The following is a 22035-nucleotide window of genomic DNA, read 5'->3' as shown; positions in this document are numbered from 1 at the left end:
ATAATCAAGATTAGAGAGAGATTACTTCTCACCATCCATGCCCTTCTTTAGAAAAATAGGAAAAATTAAAGAGTATTGATTTTTGAATAGGACATATTGTATTTAAATTCATTGTTTAGAACTCTTTTTTCCCCTTGATTCTTTTGCTTAATTCATGCTTGTCACTTTCTTTGAGAATTAACTCAAATCCAATGCCTTACAAACGTTCTTCTATGACTCCTTCTACTCTGTTCTAGACACCCTTCGGTGTGGATATGAAGTTTTGGTTCTATTGTTTAGCCCTTGCACAGGGTCAGGTTTACAGGATATTAGAGCCAAAAAGGCCTCCACAACCATCCAGCTCAATGCCTTCATTTCCCACTAAAAAGAATGAAGCCCAGACCCAGTCACACAGCTGGTCAGTCTTTGAGCCAGAATTATGACCCAGGGCAGTTTTCATTACTTTCTGTTTTGTACTTGCTTGATTGTTTCATGTGTATGTTTGGTTTCCCAAGCTAGATGATTTGTTGTCAGGAACAAAGCTCTTTTTTCTTTATTCAAAGATTCTTTTGCACTTCTGTGTTCAGAGTAGGCTCACTGGAATGCCTGAGAACTAGCCTTTTGGAAGCAAATGCCAGTGGTATTCGACTATGCTTTGGTCTAATGCTATTTTAAAGTGTCTTTACTTTTTATTTTAATATCTAAATCATGTTAAATATTCATCTATTAGTACAACCGATTGGCATTATATATAATTCAGGTTTTGTATTCTCGTAGTTGTCCTGACATAGAGACAGAACTAAATACCTCTGTATTAATTCGCAATTAGATAAAATTGCTTTTTCTGATTAATTGGAGTACTGTGACAAGGTAAGGAGAAGCAAGGTATGTATCTCAATATCTGATAGGCTCTTCTAAGTTTTCTCTAAATTATTTAGTACAGTAGAGCTTACTTAGAACAGAGACCTCTAACCTGGCCATATACGATAATGACATAAAATAATGTACACACATGAGAAAGTCATAGAATAGTAAAGTGGTCACAGAGTTTAGTTTATAGAAGTGGAGAATTGGCAATGGTCAATTTAAATTTTATACATGGATTGTTTTTTGAGTTTTGCATTGGGCTGGGTGCTAGGGATCATAGCAAAAGCCTGACACCAACTTTTGAGCCAAGATATTTAGTTTTCAAAGGAGGCAAAGTTGTATAGACTAATGATTGTGTTTTAATAGTAATTATATGTCATTTATTGTTCCTTGAACATAAGAAAGAGAATGATAGTTTTCTTTTTTAATTTGAGAAGGACTTTGGGATCATCTAATTCTAGAATTTCACATATGAAAAAAACATATGATAAGCTATTCTTTAAAAATATCTAGAGCAGGAAGAACTTTATTTTCCTCTTAGTAGTATATCAGTACTAAATCTGTGTGTATATGGACCACATGGCAATTTCATTTATTCAATGGATTGTTGAGAGGTTCTGTGTTTAGTACTTGAATATTGGACATGATTCAAATGTGAGTCAAGTGTGTCTAGAGGCTTTATTCATATCTATTTTCTTTTAGTCAGCAATGCTTCATAATGCCCTGGTTTCATGAATTAATTTTAATGGAATTAAACTTGAACAGCTCAAAATTATATAATTAATTTCATTCAGCTTCTATTAAAGTTACTAATTGAATCAAGCCTACTAGCATGACACCTGGCGGCAGCCAACTACATAACAGTAACAACAAGTAATGGACTCTGCTGATGAGAGAGCTCATGTGTACGAGTGAGTTTGTTTAAAAATCTTTTCTATTGAGACTCTCAGAAAGGCCTTGAATTGACTGTAGAAGTGGAAATATTTTTGGAGTTTAAAAAAACAAAAATTTTAATTGAAACTAACACATCTCATGAAGATAATTTTCTCTATGATAATACTAAGTAAATGTTACATAAATCTAGACCATATTGGTTTAGCATGCTTCCAATTTATATTTTACTGCTCTCTGAATATGATTTTGCTTTCTAAAAATACTCAGCATTGAAGGCCCTATATTTTTTGGAGCTCTTAGCCTCTGGACTTAGTCCTAAGTGGGTGTCCATCTATTTTCATGTGTTGAAATGTGTTTCATGGCAGAATTTTCCAATTGTGAAATCTCCATGGTACATGAGAAACTTTTGCTTGTGCAGACACATTTTCCTTTCACAGGAAATGTTAATACAGTTGACTAAAAACTTCTGTTTGACTCTCCTTTCCTTACTTCCATGGCTTGATATTATCTAGCTTTTCTTCCTTCTTTGATTCTTTCTAAATGTACAGACCCCATTTGATACACTTCTTTTAATATACTCACTCTTTTGGTGAGACTAGTCATTTGGATGGCTTCAGCAATCAAGTTTAGGAAGGTGATTGTTTCTAGCTCTAATCTTATTTGTGACTGCAAATTCAAATATCCAACACTAAACTCATTCACTAGACTGTCAACTCCATGAAGGCCTGGGCTGCGTCTCATAATTTGTTGTATGCCTTCTGCCTAGCATAATGCCTAAACATATACTATGTATAAATATATATATATATATGTGTGTGTGTGTGTGGGTGTGTGTGTGTGTGGGTGTGTGTGTGTGTGCATGTATGTGTGTGTCTGTATGTGTATGTGTGTGTGTGTATATATATTGATTAATAAATTATTTGACTAATAATTTATTTTCCTGGTCTCCAGGTTTTCTCAGTCAAGTCTGGACTAAGAGAACTCAGTCATCTCCAGTCCCTTCTTTTCAATTATATATGCAAACCTCTAGTTATTTTCTCACATCAACCCCATTTTCTACCTTGTTATCCAGTTGATTAAACTCCCATCAACTTCTACCTCTACCATGCCAAGTCTCCCTTTGGTTTTTCTTACTCTCTTCTCCCTGTTAGATACATCCATACTCCAGTGATTCTCAAGGATACAAGTGAAGTAGAATCACCTAAGTGCCCCTCCCCTAAATTGAAATAGAATCTTTGGTGATGAGGCCAAGAAATATGTTTTTTTAAAAAGCCCCCCCCCCCCGCCAGGTGAATTAAAATGTAGTCAGAATTGAGAACCACTGATGTGCACAAATTTATTAATCTTCCTAATGCATGGCCCTGATTAGGCAATTCATTAAAGCTTCAGTGGTGACTTTCACTTATTTATCTTGCTTTTTAAATTAGGTCCAGATTTCTTACCTTGGCATAAAAATATCCATTCTTTGTCTCTATTCAAACCTTTACTGTCTTATCTCCTAATGTTCCTCTTAAAGTACTCTCAGTCCAGATTTAGACCATTATTGCCCAGTGTCTGCTTTTGGAGTTCGACCATGCTATTCTTCCACCTGGAATGAACTTTCTCTCACATCTACTTTTAGAATTCCCACTGATCTTTAAAGACCATCCAACATACACCCCCCCCCCTTTTTTTTAAATAAGGCCTTTCTTGAGCTCTGAATTCTAATGAATTTTTTTCTTCCTTTGAACGTTTTTGTGCTCAGACCTCTTATAATATGCATTTTACTGTGTAGTTTTCTTTTTGTGAGAGTTTTGTTGTCAACGAGATGTTACTTTCCCTTACTTATTGGCTTTCCTTTTGAGAACTTATAAACCCACATATAAGTCCCTAATTCTAAACACTCTTCCTCTCTAGAATGTATAACACAATTCTTGACTCTTTCCTAAGTATTTATGGAGAGAACTCTGTATCTCTTCACTTCTCATTTAACTGCAGTCTGACTTTTATATATACCACTCATTAGAGTGTCTTCTTATTAGTGTTTTCCCTACTGCCCCCACACTCTACGTGTATGGACTCACTCACTTTTATTTTTGATACGACATTTCCACATTTCTGTGTCTGGCAGATCGCTTGCCGTGTTCCTGTAATGTGTTTACAGTACTCTCAAAAGATTACTTTTACTGTGAATATCTCCATTTCTTCTATGCTAGGCATATAGTAGGTGCTCAATAAATATCTGTTATTGAGTCAATATGTATGCAACAGTCAACAGAGATACTGTTGCCATTTTCTTATGGCAGACTTAGAAGCATTTAGAAGAAAAATCTATAAAGTGAAAAAAGAAAGATATGTCACATTTAATGATAATAAATGTATGTTTTCTTATTCAGAAAAATGTGATAAAGAAAATACTGAGAGAGATATAACTCAAGTCACCAATAGTTGCTTTACACATGGAGAGATGCAAGACCAGTCCATTTGGGGAAATTGTTCAGATGATGAACTCATCAGAAGTAAGTATTTTTCGAGAAAATTGGAATGACTTAAAGATATGACTGTGATAATATGCTCTGAGTTAATTTCTCTGGAAATCTAGAAATCAGAGTTTTCAGAGTTTTTCTGAAAGTGTTTTTTGGGTATTTTAAAATGTAAAGCTAGAACTAGGATGTAAATAATACTTTGTTTTCATTCTTTCTTTAGAAAGGAAGAATTGACCTGTACATTTTGGACTCAGTTCTCATAGAGATTTAGACAAAACCTAATTCCTTCTTGAGCAGTGACTAAGTGGAAGTCAGACAATTCTCAGCATAGTGGACTGTGAAACTGAAAAGATAAAGACAAAGCTAAAAGACATTAAGTAGTACTTTGATAATGCCATTGTGGCCCCTGTTCTTTTAGCCAAACTTTGCTTTTTACTATTACATTTTTATCACTACTTAGTTTCTTTTTATTTTTTTCTCTGTGTTCTTGCTCAACAGAATACATATAAAGGCTTTGGTATGTTTTCATTTCACTCTGAGAATGTCTGGGAATACCAATATCTTTTGGCTGCTATTCAGATGACTGTCAGTTTCTCCTCTGGAGCTTAGGTCTGGTCACTAAGTTTCCCTAAGTGGGCGTGAGATAAATTTACCATATAATGAATTATTCTCTGTAGTAAATGTGTAAGTATAAAGATCACTGCTATGCTACACCTGGAAGAGCATAGGAGTAAATCTTTTGGAATTCTCACTTATGATAACCAAGTTACCATGTCTTATTCTTATTTCCAGTGTGGTCAGAGGAAAAGGATTCCTTTCTGGAAACAAAGGTTTTTTTGTTTTGTTTTGTTTTGTTTTGATTTAATTTAATTCGGTTCAGACAACTTCATAATATAGACTTTTTTTGTGTGTTACATATTACACTTACTTTGGATTTTTGAATATTTCCTTTACTTCTAGAATGCCCAGTATCTATCCCTAACTGAAAACCAACCTGAATAAAGCAGAATAAAGGAGAAAAATCAACTTAGTAGAAAACATACAATAAGAATAAAAACACCATTGAAGGAAATTTCAAGATTTCAAACAAGAGCTCTAAAAGAGAGTTGGTCTTGATTTAATTTTAGAATCATTTTGGTTTTTAACACTTTGTCTTGGAGAATGGAATGAAATTGGAGAAAATGAGACTCAAATTAGTGGGGAACAAAATTTATATAGCTTTTTCCAAAGAATCAAGCAATACATTATTTCAAGTATACATTTATCCCCCAAACATGTATTGGTTTTCTTCTACCCAAATGTTAACTCTGCTGTTGTGAAAAATGATTTTGTGAGATACTGGCATATTTTACCTGTGATTTCCTAACAACTGGAGAGTTAGAGCTAGAAGAGTTCGTAGAGATGATTTTACCTCCACCTTTTAGGAGCACAACTGTTTTCTCATTTTTTTTTTATAGTCAGAATTTTAAGTGTGTGTGTGTGTGTGTGTGTGTGTGTGTGTGTGTGTGTGTGTGTGTGTGTGTTTCATATAATTGATTTAGTTCCCTACTTTCCCAAGGGAACTAGGAAAAAGTTAATAAGAACTCATGACAAAAACTGAAATGTAAGCACAATTGCATAAGGATATGGAGAGTCATGTTTAATGTGTTAAAAATTTTTGCTCTTTGATCAAGCTCATTTTTATCATAGAATTCATACCATTAAAGGGAATGGATTTTAAATGAAGTACTCTATTGTCTATATGGATTAAGTGGACAGTGATAAAAAATACTGTAAATTACATGAAATCGTTTCTTTATTGAGATAATGATGCAGCTCGTACCATAGGATGCTGGAGTATTTGGGAACTGTCTAGTTTCTTACTAATATGCACTGAAAGAATGCAGAGAGAGATTTATGGCCCCCTCTGAGAGAGGTACTGGGAAAATTGACAGACAAATGGATATACAGAGGATAATGGCCAAAGATAGTAATGCTGCTCCTGCCCGAAACATAAGCTGACAAGAATTTCCAAATATTTCTGGGTTTTAGCATGCATGGAATTCTGATAACAAATTTCAAAAATTATTTTTTTGTTATTTTCCTGGTCACATTTTTCTAGACAAAAGAGATTTTGTTGGGTCTACAAAAAGATTTGATGTCTGGATTGCCAAAATGGAATGTTTTATGTCATCTTTAAACCCAATTCAAGTCTGGATAGCATTTGAAAGTTTAATATTGTGATAGCTTCTGCTATTCCAGGTCCCTAATACAAAACTCTACAAAGCTGCCTGAATTTCTTTCTTTGGCCTTTCCCATAGAATCTTTGACTCTCTTGACATAATTTAATGTTTGTTAGGGAGATGTATTTTCCTCTTGATTCAACATCTAGCACATTTTTGGGGCCTAGTAAATTTTTCGTAACAACAGTAGACCCTGGAAAGAGAGCTCTGGCTCAGAGATGCATGGGGGAGGACGGGGACATTTGTGGTGAGTCAGGACCCAGCTGGCTCTTGTTCCAGGAGTCCTGTGTGGCTCCCTGAGCATTGAGGAAGAGGCAGACAGTTAGCTTTCATGGAATTGCTTTTAGTGTTCCCACTATAGTGTGAGGTTGACGGGATTGAGGAATCGTCAGAAAAATGAGGCTGGCTGGGCTGTGGGAACATTTTCAAATGCACAACCCACTCTTTTTCCAAGCTTCCATGGGACAGCTCAGCTGCATATGCAAGGAGTAAAGGAGAGTGACTCTGTTTAATATGACTTCTTTTTCTCTATCTATTCTTGAGAATGGTTAGTGAGAGCTGACAGCTAACATCTCGTTTTCCTACATAGCTGCTGCCTTCTTTGTTGGACATTTAAGGCATAATTTATAGGGGACTGTTAGCTGTCAGTATGATGAAGCTGTTTTTACTTTTCTGAGAATAACTGAGCTCTGGAAAGTCAAGGGAGTGGCTGCTTTGGAAATTGTATTCTAATTAAAGGGTGTATTCTCAGGCCTCATAAACGAGATCCAAGCTGAGAATAATTTCCAAATTATTCTATGAACTTTAACCCTGACCTCGGTGGACCACCCACTTGTGGCTCATACTTGGTTGGTTATGCACACAGAAGTTCGAACTTTGTTTGCCTATTTTGGTACTTCTAGAAAACATTGCAGGTGGCAGACCTGAGGTACTGCGTTCTTAGGACCTGGATTCCAAATTGCCCTTGAGTTGCTAACTCATAAGACAGAATTCTTTCTGGAAGTTATAAATAAAAGAGAAGAAGTCCATATGGAATCAAACATTTCGAATAAATAGACCACACATAATCCGGTCAGGGAATGCGCATTGTGATTCTCTTTCTTATGAAATGTAAATTAAAAAGATGATTCAAACTACTCATTTGTTTAAAAAAAAAAAAAACTAAATCAAATCAGTAAAGAATTAAAAAGTAAATAGAAGTTTTATGAGAAAATTTTATATTTGGAAAGTTTTTTTCATTTTCTGATTTTTTTTTTCTTTTACAGTTTAAAAGGCTTTCATATTCTGAGAAAATATTTGGGGGTATAATTTAATTTTTGAAGTGGGGGTTAAATTGTCAAGTTCATCTTTTTATGGAAACACCAGTTAAGACTTTGGCTTTTCCTTTCTGATTATCGTAAGTGATACAATATATGATTTGGAGCTATGCTTTTTTTAAATAATCACTATTCCTCTGACTTAGTTAAATGAATGTTGCAATGAAGTGACAACCTCAGTATTCATTTTTCTATTTAATTTATAATAAATGTAAAATGTATAAACTGATGAGGAGCAATAGGCAACATTTCATGTTTTAATTAGACTAGAAAAGAAGCAGAAGTAACATTTGGTCTCAGTCTTCAGGTGAATTTCTAAGGTAGGCATGTGTATATGTGTGTTTGCGTATCTTTCTTTGCTTCTACTCATAGGCATGTATAATATTTTCCTTTAATTTAGGTCAAATTCTACTATTCTAATTATTTTCTATATAGAGAGAGCTTACATTTTCTTTGTTCCTTTTTCTAAAGTGCCTCGGGTCTCTATCTCAGATTTTTCTAGGTCTTTCTGAAAATTTTTATTTCTTAACTTTATCCTTGGATATTGCTTTTACATAAATGTTTCATAATTCTAAATGTCATTACTTAACTCCAGAAATTTTCCTTAGCTTCTCTTCTGAAATAAATTTCCCATTAAATTAAACTATTTTGTTCTGCTAATTCTCTCCTTTGTGATTTTGTAGAATTCCCAAGATCTGAAGCAAAGTTAGAATGCTCTACTTAAATGGTAATCCCCATTCTATTTAACCCATTTATTCATTTTGAAGAGTTTTTAGCTCTCATAATAGTAAGCGCTAAATTGATAGTAGAATGCAAGCCCTCTTTCTCTCATTCACACCTGCCTCCTTTTTATGGAGCTGATGCATTATGCTTTTTCACTCATCTTACTACTTGAAACCTTTCTCTTGGCATCCTCCGATATTTGAAACGCTATTATTTCTTTTCCTAGCCTTTGCCAACTTACAATTGGTCATTCCTTAATAATAACATTTCATCACTGTCGAGAACTCTTCCTCTATGTAAAATACTGAAAGAAAGGCATATACTCAGATGTACAATTTCTATACTTAGGACATTTCTTTTTCTGATGGTAAGGAAAGAGCACTGAAAGGTTTGGATTAATTTTTTTTTTTTTTTTCAGCAGCCCTCATGTTTGAATGCACATTATGTTAAGGGTTATTTGGTTTTCTTTAGAATTCACTTTAAATAAAAGAGGCTATAAATAACACTCTCACCCCCGATAAGTAACACCCAGTAAGCTGGGAGATGTAACTTTTGTGTTACCTTTCTCAGGTAATCTTATTCTTTCTCTAATATTTCATGCTCATTCATTTTGGAAGCCCATCTTGGGAGAAAGGCACGGGACTTTCATCTTGCTAGTGTCTTTAGCCCATTTGTCTCTCAGAAAAAAAAAAGATATATATATTTTTCAATGTACTGACTAAACACTTACGGGGCTGCGGTATAGATTCTTTGATTATTGCTGTTAAAGAGGAATTTTTAATGATCAATTAGTCCACAATTCAACTTGTGAATTGGTTTAGTGTTGGGTGGATAATCATAAGCCATTCTGATGGCTACCCATATTTATCTCACTGGTCAAAGATAGCCATTAGGCTGCATTCCAGAATGGAGCTTAAGTTCTCTGGCAGTTCTTCTTCAGGGTGCTTTGTTCCATACTCATGTGTGTTCTGCCCAAGAAACTAGAGCGAACCATTGCTCATCCTTTGTTTTGAGCATCTTGTGTTCAAGGTCCTGGAGCCAATGGAAGCCAAGTGCCAGGATTCAGACCCTGGATGTGTCATGACTACTGGTGTTGGGCAAGTCACCTAACCTCTTTGAACTCCACTTTCTCATTTTTAAGATGGAGGTACTGATACTGTATACTCCATTGTGTAATTTTTGAGGATTATACAAGAAAATGCATATAGTGTGCTTACTAAGAGAGTAAACGTTCAAAGAATTTATCAGTTTTTATTTTTATTGTCTTTAGGCCAAAATATCAGTTTTAAGGCTTTGTTGTTGTTTTTTCTGCTTTTTTTTTTTTTTTTTTCCTCCATGGTTCCATTGGGTTACATGTCTAGACATGCAGGACGTAGACCAGGTCTTTCTGAGACCCTTAATATTTATGTACACAACAATCAGCTTAATAAATATTTGATAACTTAAGTGTATTGAATTAATAAGAGGAGGGAAGAGGTGTTTTACACATGTTGGTCCTATTATTTCAGACTTTAAGGTCCTATGATAAAGATTCTAAATCACTACATTTTAAAAAATTCCTTCTAACCCCCTTTGTACTCCCAAACCACACATGGTTCATTCATGTCATTTCAAATATTTATAGATGACTCTAATGATATTAAAGCAATCAAGCCCCCAGTTTGACTGCTATTCACCAATAAGGCTAATCTGAAGAGTTCTCAGTGAACTTATAGCAGTGCTTTGATAACATTTAGGGTTGTGGGTATGAATATATGTATGGAGGTGGGTAAGAATAACACTTTATTTATGGCATTTTGCTCCCATATTCCTTATTTTTCCTTCCTATCTATAAGAAAAAAGTTGAGACTACTTTAGTTCCCTCCCTTCTTCATCCCTCATTTCTCTGCTTACTCCCTACCTTCTCGCCCTCTTTACTTCTCTCTCTCCTTCCCTCTTCCTTCTCCTATCTTTCTCTGCTCTTCTAAATGTTTTTTAAGTGCTTTGTATAGTATAACAATGAATGTTGTTACTATTGTTCTTATTATTTTAATTTGTTACTTTATTCTATAGTAGTAGTAGTAGTAGTAGTAGTAGTAGTAGTAGTAGTATTTGTTACTTTTATTCTAATTTGTTACTTTACTCTTACCTCTTACATACCATGACTCATTCAATTTCCAATCTATATTTTACTACACTTTGTCAAAGATTTTCAGTCTCTTCCTGATATTCCTAAAATTGATTGATTTTTCTTAAAGAAGTTGAGATGTTATTGAAATAACAAGTGGTGACTGAAGTCTCAGTGAGGAAACCAGATTTATTCCTTTTCCATTTGGGAGTTCTTAAAACCTAGGGAAGAGCTAAGGCCTGGGAACTAGCTGTAAGATTACTCTGAAATGCTAACCACTGAAGAATTAAATAACATTTAATGATCAAGACCATAAATGCTGCAGTCTAGATAACTTTAGTTCTCAATCTTCAAACTTCCTGGAATAAACACTCTGTGAATTTTCATGTAAATTATTTTTTGTAGAACATATTGTTATTAGGATTAAGAGTCAAACTATAACTTTGAAAACAATAAAAATCAGTTATATTAAGAGGTAGTGCTTACAGTATGCCGATACAATGTTATGATGGGGCTACAGTGATGAACAATACAGGTGTTGTGTCTGCATTCAGAGTTTACAGTGTGGTGGAAGAGACAGACTGTTCATCCTGAAATGATAATGAGTGTTTTGAGTGCTATGATGGGAAGTGCAGGTGCTGTCTGTTCGCATTTGAGAAGCACATATCCTTGTTTGAGGGAGGAGTCAGAAAAGGCTTTCCAGAGGAAGTGATGTCTAGGATTATATCTAAAGGAGTTAGCCAACCCATGGGAAGGGTTGGAGTTAGAGTGTTTCAAGCCAAAAGAATAACATACATACAGGTTGGAGATAAGAGAGAATCTGGCCAGTTTGAGGTGAGTTGGAGAAGTTTTGTACAAGTTAAGATGTAAAATGTTAGATGAGGTTTGGAGAGAGGTGGGAAGGAAAGAATCTGTTATCAAAGGGTTAAAGGAATATGGAAGATGTTAGATTAGCAACTTAATCAAATTTATATTGTAATTTGGCTATATTTATGATAATTACTCTTGCAATCATTAGAAAATAAGAACGGGAAGACCTGAAGGCATTAAGATGCCAGCTGGGAGACTTGTATCAATCCAACTGAGAAAGGAAGGTATCTTAGACTGAGGTACTGGCAGGTAGGATGACAAGAAGTAGATGGATTCCACTTTTTATGGGGTATAGTCAATAAGACATACGGGGAAAGGAAATAATAGGTGCTGGAAGGAAGTTAAGGTTTTTAGTTTGGACAGATGATAGATGTGTTGAAAAGACAATGGAGAAAGGATTTAAGAACATTGTCCAAAAAGAGTTTGCATTGATAAGTGGTGGATGTTGGATGGGTAGAGAAGGAAGTAAAGATAGGAAGGGTCTTACAAATAAGGGGAAAATAAAACCCAGAAAGGCTATCCGTCCCTAAAGGTTTCTATTCTTTAAGAAAGAAAACAAAACAGGTATGGATACAGTTAGTGAATGGGACAACTGGAAAGAGAACATGGATTATGAGAATTGGAAATATGAATTTAAGATTTCTGAGGTGGAACAATCCCAGGGGAAGGTAAGGCCCAAGTTATGGTCATGAGGTTAGGTGACTGAGATAGTTTATCCTAAACCCAGAGTACTAGATTGGGAAGAGCTTTTGGAGGAGTTTTTATGGTCTTGGCAAATTAGTTGATTTGTTAGTCACAAGCGTGAGTAGTTTGTGTATCTATATGGAACAACTGCCAAGTGGCAGTGATTCTCTGCTTTTATCCAGCCACAGAAGGAGTAGGACCTGCTCTTGCTCCATAGGCTCAATAGGGAATGGGAGGAGGTGTATCAGAATGAGGAGTGTTGATGGAATTCCCTTTCCACTCCTTTCAGGAGCTCCATTCCCCCTTCTTCAAAGCACCACTGAGAGTCAACATTGGGACTTGCCTAGTGTTTCCTTCAAGCAGTACTTCGGGACTTGGTGGTAAATCTATTATCCACAGTTCTTCACCATAAGCTGCATTTTAATCAAGTCCCTGAGTTTTGCAGCAAGACACATGAAAAGTCAGGGAAGTCTCTTTTAAAACCTTCAGATACTGGTATTAGAGGCCTTCCTAGACTTCTCAAACTGAAATGAGTTTTTCTACTTCTCATAGCACCCTTTCCTTTTTAGTCATTGTCCCAATTTGAAATTAATTTTTGCTATTATATGTCTAATGTCTACTGGCTTTAAGTTGTATCCCCAGCAATTAGCCTCATTCTGGGACCATAGTAAACTTTCAATAAACTATTTTGGATGATTGACTGTGGAAATAAAAAATGTTTTGCTTTTCCCTCCACTAATTCCTTTCATTGACTTTTGCCATAGCACAAATATGTCTCTCTACCTGTCCAGTGTTTTCCTTCTCTCAAGTTTCACGCATGTTATCTGTCTCTCCACATCTTTAGCCATATGAGCAGGCCTTCTGTGATTCCCTTGTCTCCTGGACTCGCAGAGTGTTTATCTTTGTCTCTCCTAAAGGACTTCTTAACTTCAAAATTATAGTGCACATAGTGATGGTCCTTTTCCCTGTCACTGAACTGAAGGCTCCTTAGAGGCAGGATTGGCATCTCATTCAGTTTTGCAACCCTAACAGGGTATAACCCAGGGCCATGAACAGAGCTTGTTCCTAACACTTATATGTTAATTGTTGAATAAATGAAAATTTGCACCTTTCCACTACATTTAGCTTCTCTGTAGGAGACTGACAGCTTTGAATTGGTTAAGCTTTAGTAATTTGTCTTAAAATGCGGATTGACTATCTTTGCTGCTCTTAAGGAGCTAATTTTCTCAGTCTACAGTTCATGCATTTCAAAGGATGCTTTTTATTAGTGATATTAACAATGTTATTACTTATAGTTTTTTACAGTTAATGAAAAATTTCAAATTAATGATCTAAGTTGGCCTATCAGCAACTTCATCAGGCAGGTAGGATGAGTATTATCTGTAGATGGGACTGAGCTCAGAAAAGTCAGGCAGCTTGCCTAGGGTCACACAGCTAATACTGCAATTATCCAGCAGTGATCCTCAAATCAAGGGTGGAATAGAGGGAAAGGTAGAGATTTTGTGGTGTTTATGGTCTCCTAGAGATTGTATTAAAATCACAGGGGAGGTGGCAGTTATTACCTTATTCAAAGCCCAAAATTCTGATGCATTTCCCTAGTTGGAAATTATTGTCATTCTACCACTATTAATGATGTGACTATATCCTGCCTTTGTGTTGGGTCAGAAAAATTTGGGAAAATTGCAACATACTCTACCCCTTCAGAATTTCATCTTCGTTGTGATAAATTCAAGACAATTTCTGGGCTTAATTTTTACTTAATATCTTAGAAAAAAAGCCTTTTTTAGTTTTCAGAACTCATTTACTCATTGCCTCCATTAGAAATTGGTCTCATTCCAAGAGATAGAGAATCTTGGCATTTGTTGTTCTTTTTGTGGTATGAAGGTATAAATTTTATTTAAGTTTTATAATATTGGAAAAAAACTATTATTATTTATATTTGTAGCCTTGTTAAATGGCACAGTGAGGATGGATGGCACAATGGAAAGACCTTAAATTCTAAAACTTGATGTAGCTATAAATAATTATTTGGTTATTTTAGGAATCCTGATATATTAAACTAAAATCAAGGATTATGTCATATATGAGTCAATTTTTTTTATTAATGAAAACTCTTTTCCTTGTTTTTCTGAAGAATTATAAATGTCCGGTGCTGCTTTCATCTACTTTTTGCATTATCTCCCGAGTTGGAGTAAGCTCTTTCAGTTAAACAACCTCTGGAATAAACAGCTTTCCAATCAAGTGTTTGTAGATATATTGAAAGGAATATCTCTGTAACTATTACAGCTAGAGTTTGTTCTTGGAGTAAGGCAAAGTCCCTTATAATAGAGATACAGTTTACCTAAGAGTCATATTAATAAGTTAAAAAAAAAGATCGGCTTTTTGAATAATATATGAATTCATATGTTATCAGTGGTATCTAGGCATTTGGGACAATATATAATTAGTTTCAATTCCCTTTGAGAAGGAGATGTGGATGTTAAAATAAATTGCTGATAAAGCATATGCTTTGGAGAATAGTGTATTTCAAAACTTTATGCAATATCAGCTATTTCTTTCAATGGTATGGAAGTATAGCGAAAGAGTGAGAAGATTTATTAGGGACAGTTTTAAACCATTCTTATTGTATAAAAGTTCATAGTTTGCTCACTTAGGATGAGTTATTAAAAGAAAAAGAATAACATATTTATAGGCCTGCTGGGAAATGCAAGTTCTATACAACTTCTGGCACAATTGTTTGCAGCCAATAACCAATAATAATTATTTGCTTATATAATAATAATCAGAATTATAATATTTAAGCTTTGGATTTGGTCATTAAGCTATTAAGAGTTATTCATTTACAAAATTGAATAATGCATCTTCTAGAAAATTGGCACTCAGAGTAATACTTAGAATTGTGAAATAAATATATTCTGAGAGAGGAAGAGAAAAACAGAGTTTGGAATAAACTGATTTTAGTAAGTTAAGTGAAGAAACTGTCTCTGTGGAAAGAATAACTTTTCTACTAGGAAAAAATATTCCTAACTAAATCATTCTTGCACAGTAAAATATCTAATCATTCTTACCTTGAGGGCGTTCCTTCAAAGCTTACAGTTTTATTGTGGAAAATAGGCTATCATACATACAGTGCATATAGTGTAAAATCCTCCTCAAATACAGTTTACCATCTACTCCTGGGTTTTTAAAACACAAAAAGAAAATACTGTACCTTTTCTTCTTTTGCACTCTGAAATTTGTTCAGTTTATCATTGTTGTCTTAAATACATTCAAAAGATTCATTTCCTGAGAAAAGGAGCCCATTGCTTAGCCAAGGATTCATTGCTCCTTGCTCGTCATCTTTCTCAGGTTTGTTTATTTTGATAAACACTAGATACGTGATCAGTTCCTTGTCTCCATTAAGCCTAAAGAAAATGAGAGGTTTGTTATAACACTCACTGGGAAGAAGTCTTCAATTTAGTTTGTTTTTCTGATGACATCTATAGCGTTAAAGTAAAAATATTTAAAAGGAACAGTTCACAGAGTGCATACTTAATGTGCAAAAAGCACAAATGTGTGGGAGTGCTCATTTTCTGCATTTATTTTTTTCTTACAAAAACAAACAAACAAAAGCCCAACCACCACTTCTTGGACCTAAAAAACAAAATAGGGTAACTAAGCTCACAGAGTCAGAATCTACAGCTCTGGCAGCCTGAGTAAGAGCTGTTATAGCTTGGTCAGTAATAATGACAGATTTTAGTGTCCATTTTAGTGTTTGAAACACTAAATTACAATGAATTGAAAAAATGAGTAGTTTATAATCCTAAAATAGCATTTCTTGAGGGGTAAGGATGACGGTAAACATTTCGGGATGGTTTTATTATTTTTCTTTTAATTGCAGATACAGTGTCATTTTCACTTCTTTGGGTATTAATACAAATGTGGGAATATTTGTGGGTGGTCTATGTGCAGGAGAGGCTCGTTATTATTTGCCTCTCCACATCCAATATATCCCTATGTTTTTTTGTTTTTTGTTTTTTGTTTTTTGTTTTTTTTGGCGTACGATATTTAAACTCATTCCCTTGGAAAATGTCATAAAGGAATTTAATTATTCAGAAACTTAATTTTTTAAGTCTTCATAAGGGCTGGTTTAACTGAGTTTCCAGCCAGTCAGGCCTGATGCAATCCACTCTAGTAAGCCTTGCCAACTAACTGCTGAACTCTCACACACTGATAATGATTATACATGAAGACTTTGGAAGAATTGGAGGTGTCACTGATGGAAGGTACAGACATTGCATGGTGCTTTTTTTGAGTAAGGGAAGGTACACATGTGCCAAGCCAATTAGCTTAAATCCCATATTCTAAATAGAGCGGCGCCCCCCCCCCCCCGAAAAAAAGCATATGGAGGAAAAATGAAAATGAAATAATGGCCAAAAGCTTGACTTACTTGTTAGCTTGCTCAATTTTTGGCGGGAGTGAGGCTCCTGGTCAGACACAGTAAAGGGGTGGCGTGCAAGACCAGTGCTTAGAGAAAGCCTATACGTATGATTTGGATTCTACTTCTGCCTAAAACTTATTAGCTGTGGAGTATTGCGCAAGTCACTTTTGTCTTTCAACTTCAACTTCTGCATCTTAAGAATATAGATAGAGGTACTTCCTTCTCTCAGACATGAAAATCTAAATGGAAATGTTAGGTTTAAGTCTCTAGATAGATAATAGTTTTACACAATGATGAGAATAATTACTATGTAAGTTAAAGAAAGAAGTACATGACCACTTTGAGTTATGACTTGGGAAGAATGGAACCTTTCTCTTCCTTTAATCACATTTTAAGGCTAATCCAGAGATACTATACAGAGGACTGGCAGAGAAAAGTAGAGTATGACCCTCTGGATTCTCTCTTTTACTATCTAGGAGTTAGGGGATAGAGTTGAGTATGCATGTGATAGTCTCTTTTATATGATCCTGAAAAGCAAAAACCCAAAACACATCAACAGAGCTTCCTACAAAAATGTGAGAAAATGAGCTACTGCACTGAGTAGACCTCTCTTTACTTCAAAATTATTTTTCAGTTTTAAATGAAATATCTTAGATATTAAAATATATGAAAGAATATTGCAAACACCAGTGTACCAACCACACAGATTTAACAACTATTAACATTTTGCCAAGTTTTCTTGAGGTTTTTTTTTTTTTTTTGAAGAAATAAAATATGTTTTTCTCAACATGGCAGCTTGAACATACATATTCTACATTTTTTAGAATTCCGACTTAAATGATAGTAAATTAATAATTTTTAAATGACATAAATTTAAGGAGAGAAAAAATAGAAAAGAAAACAGTGGATCATACATGTTAAGAATTTTCTAGAAGATAGAAAGTAGATGGAAAAATAATAACTGACTTTGTAGTGCTGAGAAGTCAGAACCAAAGTGCCAATGTGACACAATATGGCACTACCCTAAAAGGCTTAAAATTTGGAGGCATGGGATGACGATCAGAGCGGAGAAGAGTGTAGGTTGAAAGTCTGAATACGGAAGACTTAGAACATTGGTTCTCCTCCAATCCCCAAACTGAGCAGCCTTGTTACCTGCCACACTGGGACTCTCACAGGGTGATACTCTGGAGAATTTAAACCAAGGAGGCTCCAGACTCTCAGTGCCTGACATAGAAGAGCATGGGTACGAGTGGCATATTGACCACAGGGCATAGTGAAATCAACTGCCTGAATGAGGAGACATATATAACAGTCACATCCTCTTTTCCTTTTAAGCATTGATGATCATGATCCAGATGTCGCAGACCAATAGAGAAAAATATTAATTTTTATATTCTCTGTTTATTCATTTTCCAATTTTGAAAAAAAAAAATGATGGAAGAGATTTAATCTTACCTCCTGCTGGTTGCCATTGTCACTAATAGCAGCCCAGAGCTCCTGACACCTGGCTAAGAGCTGGGGGATTTGAACCTTGTTAAATTAGTAACTGTTGGCTATAGATGGACAGAAAAGTACTCAATCACTACTATCACTCCTTCAGTATAATCTTGTTCTTGATGAATATTTCCATTTAAGGTGTCATACCTTTTATCCTCTTATCCTTCTTTCTCTAGAAAAATAAAATTTTAATAATGATGTCAAATGATATTATCTAGGTTGCTTAGATTCTAAATTACAGGGACCTGATGAAGTATGTGCTTACATTTTTTTTTTCCAGATTGTTTTCAAGATATTATGTTTTTCTACATGTTGACATTGAATTATGGACCTATTCTCTTGCAATAAAGTTAGGGAAGGTATCTTAGAGATCAGTGTGTTCAACCTCTGTGTTTTTTTAGTTGAAGTATTGAAGCAAAAAGAGATAAACCATTTGTCCAAAGATACCCAGGTAGTTATTGGCAGAAGCAGGGCAATAAGTCTTGAAAATGGTCTTTGATTATCAATGAGAATATGTAATTACCATTTGCAATTTATAAACCGCAGTGTTTTTTTTTTTGGTGGGATTCGAAAGACTATATTAATAGAAAATAACTACTAGAAATTAATAGGAATTTTTAAGGGCCCAGGTAGATTGAATTCACTGTCCAATAGCCTATTTTGTTTTCTTCTTAGAGTTTGCCTTTATGATAAAAATTGCTCTTGGTCAGCATTCCATCCATCTGTGGTTCCAGTATTACAGTTAAGATTCTCCAGTGGAGTGCGAAAGGCAAGAGATAGGGGAATCTCTGGAGAGGGTGTATTTTTTTTGCAATCACACAAGGTATTACTAAAGGGTGCATGTTGCTCAAATAAACCCTGGGGAGGTGGAAAAAGGGCGAGAGCTACTAGTAGAGGATAGTGTTTTAAATGAAAAAAGGAATCTGATTTAGGAAACTGGAATAAAATATGAAGACAAATACATATGAGTCATAGTCTCATTTCTAAAATCTGAGCAGATTCGTAAGAACAGCAGCAAGATTCCTCACATCCATTCATTTTACTATTAAAGAACATCAAATTATTCATGTTATTCTTTCTAGACTCAGAACAGTTGCCATGCAATTGCAATATAAATAGATTTGTGCATTTCGGAGAAATGGTTATATGTGTTTCTTTCTTGGAAAGTAATTAAAGGGTAAGATTTCTATAAATGTTTCTTAATATTTCAAATTGTGGTTATATTTTAATTTTTATATACAGTTGATGGCCTCTTTATGTAACTTCCTAAGAACTCTTTTATTGGGAATGTTTTGATTCACAGTATGTATTTAAGCCAAGAGAGTGGTCTTATAAGTAAATGATTTATTGTAATAACGGCATATATGATAAAAAGTACACTATCTGAAAGAATATTGCCAGGAAGAGTTTATGCAAGCACATTCTGTGATTTTTCTAATATATTTGATAATGTTTATAATTTGAATTGGGCAATGAATATATGATCGTCCAGAGAACTTTGTGATATTCTCTAGCCACACTGGCTTTCCATCAGTTAAAAAAAAATATGTGCTGACCCAGCCCGCTTCCAGGCTTGGCAGGTGTTGTTAGCCTGGCCTGAAATCCTGTTACTCATTCTCTTTGAAGGCCCCTTTCCCCTCAGGTCTCTGTTGAAATGCCGTGCCTAGCTATCCAAACCAAAATAGTTTCCCTGGTCATTTTCTCTTAAGTAGTACTTTTCTTTTATAGCATTATCATAATTTTAAATTGTATATTCTGTTTATTATTTGTTTAGTTCCATGTTTAATGTTTTTTTTATTCACCTCTACTGTGTCTGATACATAGTAGATGTTCAATAAATATTTGGTAAAAGAATGCATAACACATAAAGAAAACATATTTATCTTCAAGTGCTAAGATTTCTTATAGTTTCAGATTAATTTTTACTACCTACAGTTATCATTAATAAGTTTTTGTCTATTGTTGAAAAACAGAGTGATATTCTTCTAAATATTGATGAAATTAATATGAGGCCTATTGTGATAAATAAATCTGGCATTCTTATTTTTCAATTCAGTTAAATTACAAATAATTACTGGCCTTATAAATTACACAATGTGTGTGGGATTGTTATTGAGGTTTGGAGAATTAAGATACTTGCTAGAGGTTTGAAAAATCATCTGGATTAAATAGAAGTCATTATCAGGGAGGTGAGGAAGAAGGCAAGTATGCTTCTGTTTTTCTTGCTTACCTTTCTAGGTAAGCAATATATACTTATTAAGATTTATTTAAATGATTGAAATTGTGATCTATAGAATGATCATTACTGTTTCCTTCTATCATTCTATCATTCTTTCATTCATTTTTCTAAGTGACTTGACCACTGTTTGAGGTGCTAGAGCAGATATTCAGAAGTGCTAGGCACTTAGATGTATCACTTAAATGCTCATTGAGTGACTGTACAAATGAATGAATGGCATGTTTCTTCCTAAAGAGGAGCACACAGTAAGGTGGAGAGGGCAGACCTTTAAACAAATTTTGCTCTGGGGGCAGAAAGGGAGGAGCTTTGGGGTCAACGTGTGACCCAGTGCTGACCAATAGGACATCTTCTGGAGGCTTTCTGGAAAAGGGATTTTTATATTCTTAAAGATACAGTTGGAAAGAGCACCCTCTTTTTTTGAGGCTGTCATCTTTGGATGTGATGTTTTGAGCTGTGTCAAAGAGTCCTATAACTGTGAGGGGGAGAGCCTGATGGGAAAGTTGACAGGCTAAGGATGACAGAGAAAATATAGATCTTGCAAAATTAATAATAATATAGTTGCCCTATTCTTATTATATGAGATAATAAATATCTACAAGCTTTGTGAGGGCAAGGTGTTTGTAAAATTGTTCACTGTAATATCCCTTATGCATAAAACAGTGCCTGGCACTATAGTATATACTAAACAAATATTTTATAATAACTTTAGTTTGCAGCCAAAGTACCTTGACAGATTTACTGGGTTTTAATGCAAAATTAGAGGAAGAAATGCTTGTGTAAATAGTCTCATTCATGTTAATATTTAAATATGGTTAATGACTTTGTTACTCTGTGTTTAGGCATTTCCTGGTGTTTATGTTTAGGTAACATTCCCACAGAGGTTAAAATAGTCTTGAAATATTGATGACAACAAGGATCTAAAATTCTTATTTCCCAGATTTTAAAGCAGCCCTATATAAGGAGGGAAGAGGTTTCATCGTAGAAGATAAGATGAGAATAATGAGCAAATAGTGTTATTTTTACTTACATATTGAAAGCTTTCCACTATCATGAAGCTGTAATCTATGATTCACATATAAAAAATAATTTAAAATATATGTATATGAATATATCTTCACAGGTTTAGAAAACTTTATTGCACTTTTTTTTTTTTTGAATAGTGTTATTTATGTGGGATAAGCAGCTTGTTCACCAGATCTCTAATAGGTAGAGGTTGGGCATGATAATTATGACCATCCTAGTCTTAGAGTCAATTCTTAGAACTTTGCTTGGAGTCCTAAAGTTTCAAATTATGTCAGAGAAAGCTTCATCTATAATGAGAATTTTTATTAGGACTAAAGCACAAGGGTTTCTTTGTCTCAGGCCATATCTTAAAGGAATTTATTGAAGAGTGAAAAGCTATCCTAATAACAAATACTCACCAATGAACTTCGAGGGTTGTGAGATATATTAAAACTGGGGAGTTCATAACAATTCATTTTTTTTTCTGATTTACATTGTATAAGCTACTGGAAATACATTTACTTTTTAAATGTTCAGTTAGCAATTCATAGTTTCCTCTACATAATTTTATATCTTCTAAATGAGATTTCATTTGCATTTCCATTGCTCTCTAACCTCAAGGAGATACCAGTTTTACTTGTATATTAAGTTAGATTTACTTTTATTAGGGAGGGGGAAAACTTTATATATAAATTGGTATTGACTTTTCTTCCACTGTTATTAAAAAGTTCACTTAACTAATTTTTGATG

The 22035-nt window shown here is 34.5% G+C and overlaps 1 protein-coding gene across 3 annotated transcripts in view; it reads left to right on the top strand.

Moving 5' to 3' along the window:
• The window catches only part of MDFIC (MyoD family inhibitor domain containing), an 84490-nt gene that overhangs the window by 14775 nt on the left and 47680 nt on the right, over window positions 1-22035 (top strand). For 2 of the 3 annotated variants that reach the window (XM_006910594.3, XM_025045895.1), the window contains exon 3: window positions 4116-4238. The exons of the other annotated variant lie outside the window; for it this stretch is intronic. In XM_006910594.3, coding sequence (XP_006910656.1) covers window positions 4116-4238 — 123 coding nt within the window. The remainder of the gene's footprint in view (window positions 1-4115; window positions 4239-22035) is intronic. 3 annotated transcript variants of the gene reach the window in all.

This window comes from Pteropus alecto, unplaced genomic scaffold, assembly GCF_000325575.1.
Source record: "Pteropus alecto unplaced genomic scaffold, ASM32557v1 scaffold22, whole genome shotgun sequence".
Taxonomy (NCBI): domain Eukaryota; kingdom Metazoa; phylum Chordata; class Mammalia; order Chiroptera; family Pteropodidae; genus Pteropus; species Pteropus alecto.
The sequence above is the reverse complement of the archived record's forward strand: the minus strand, read 5'-3'. Positions and strand labels throughout refer to the sequence as shown.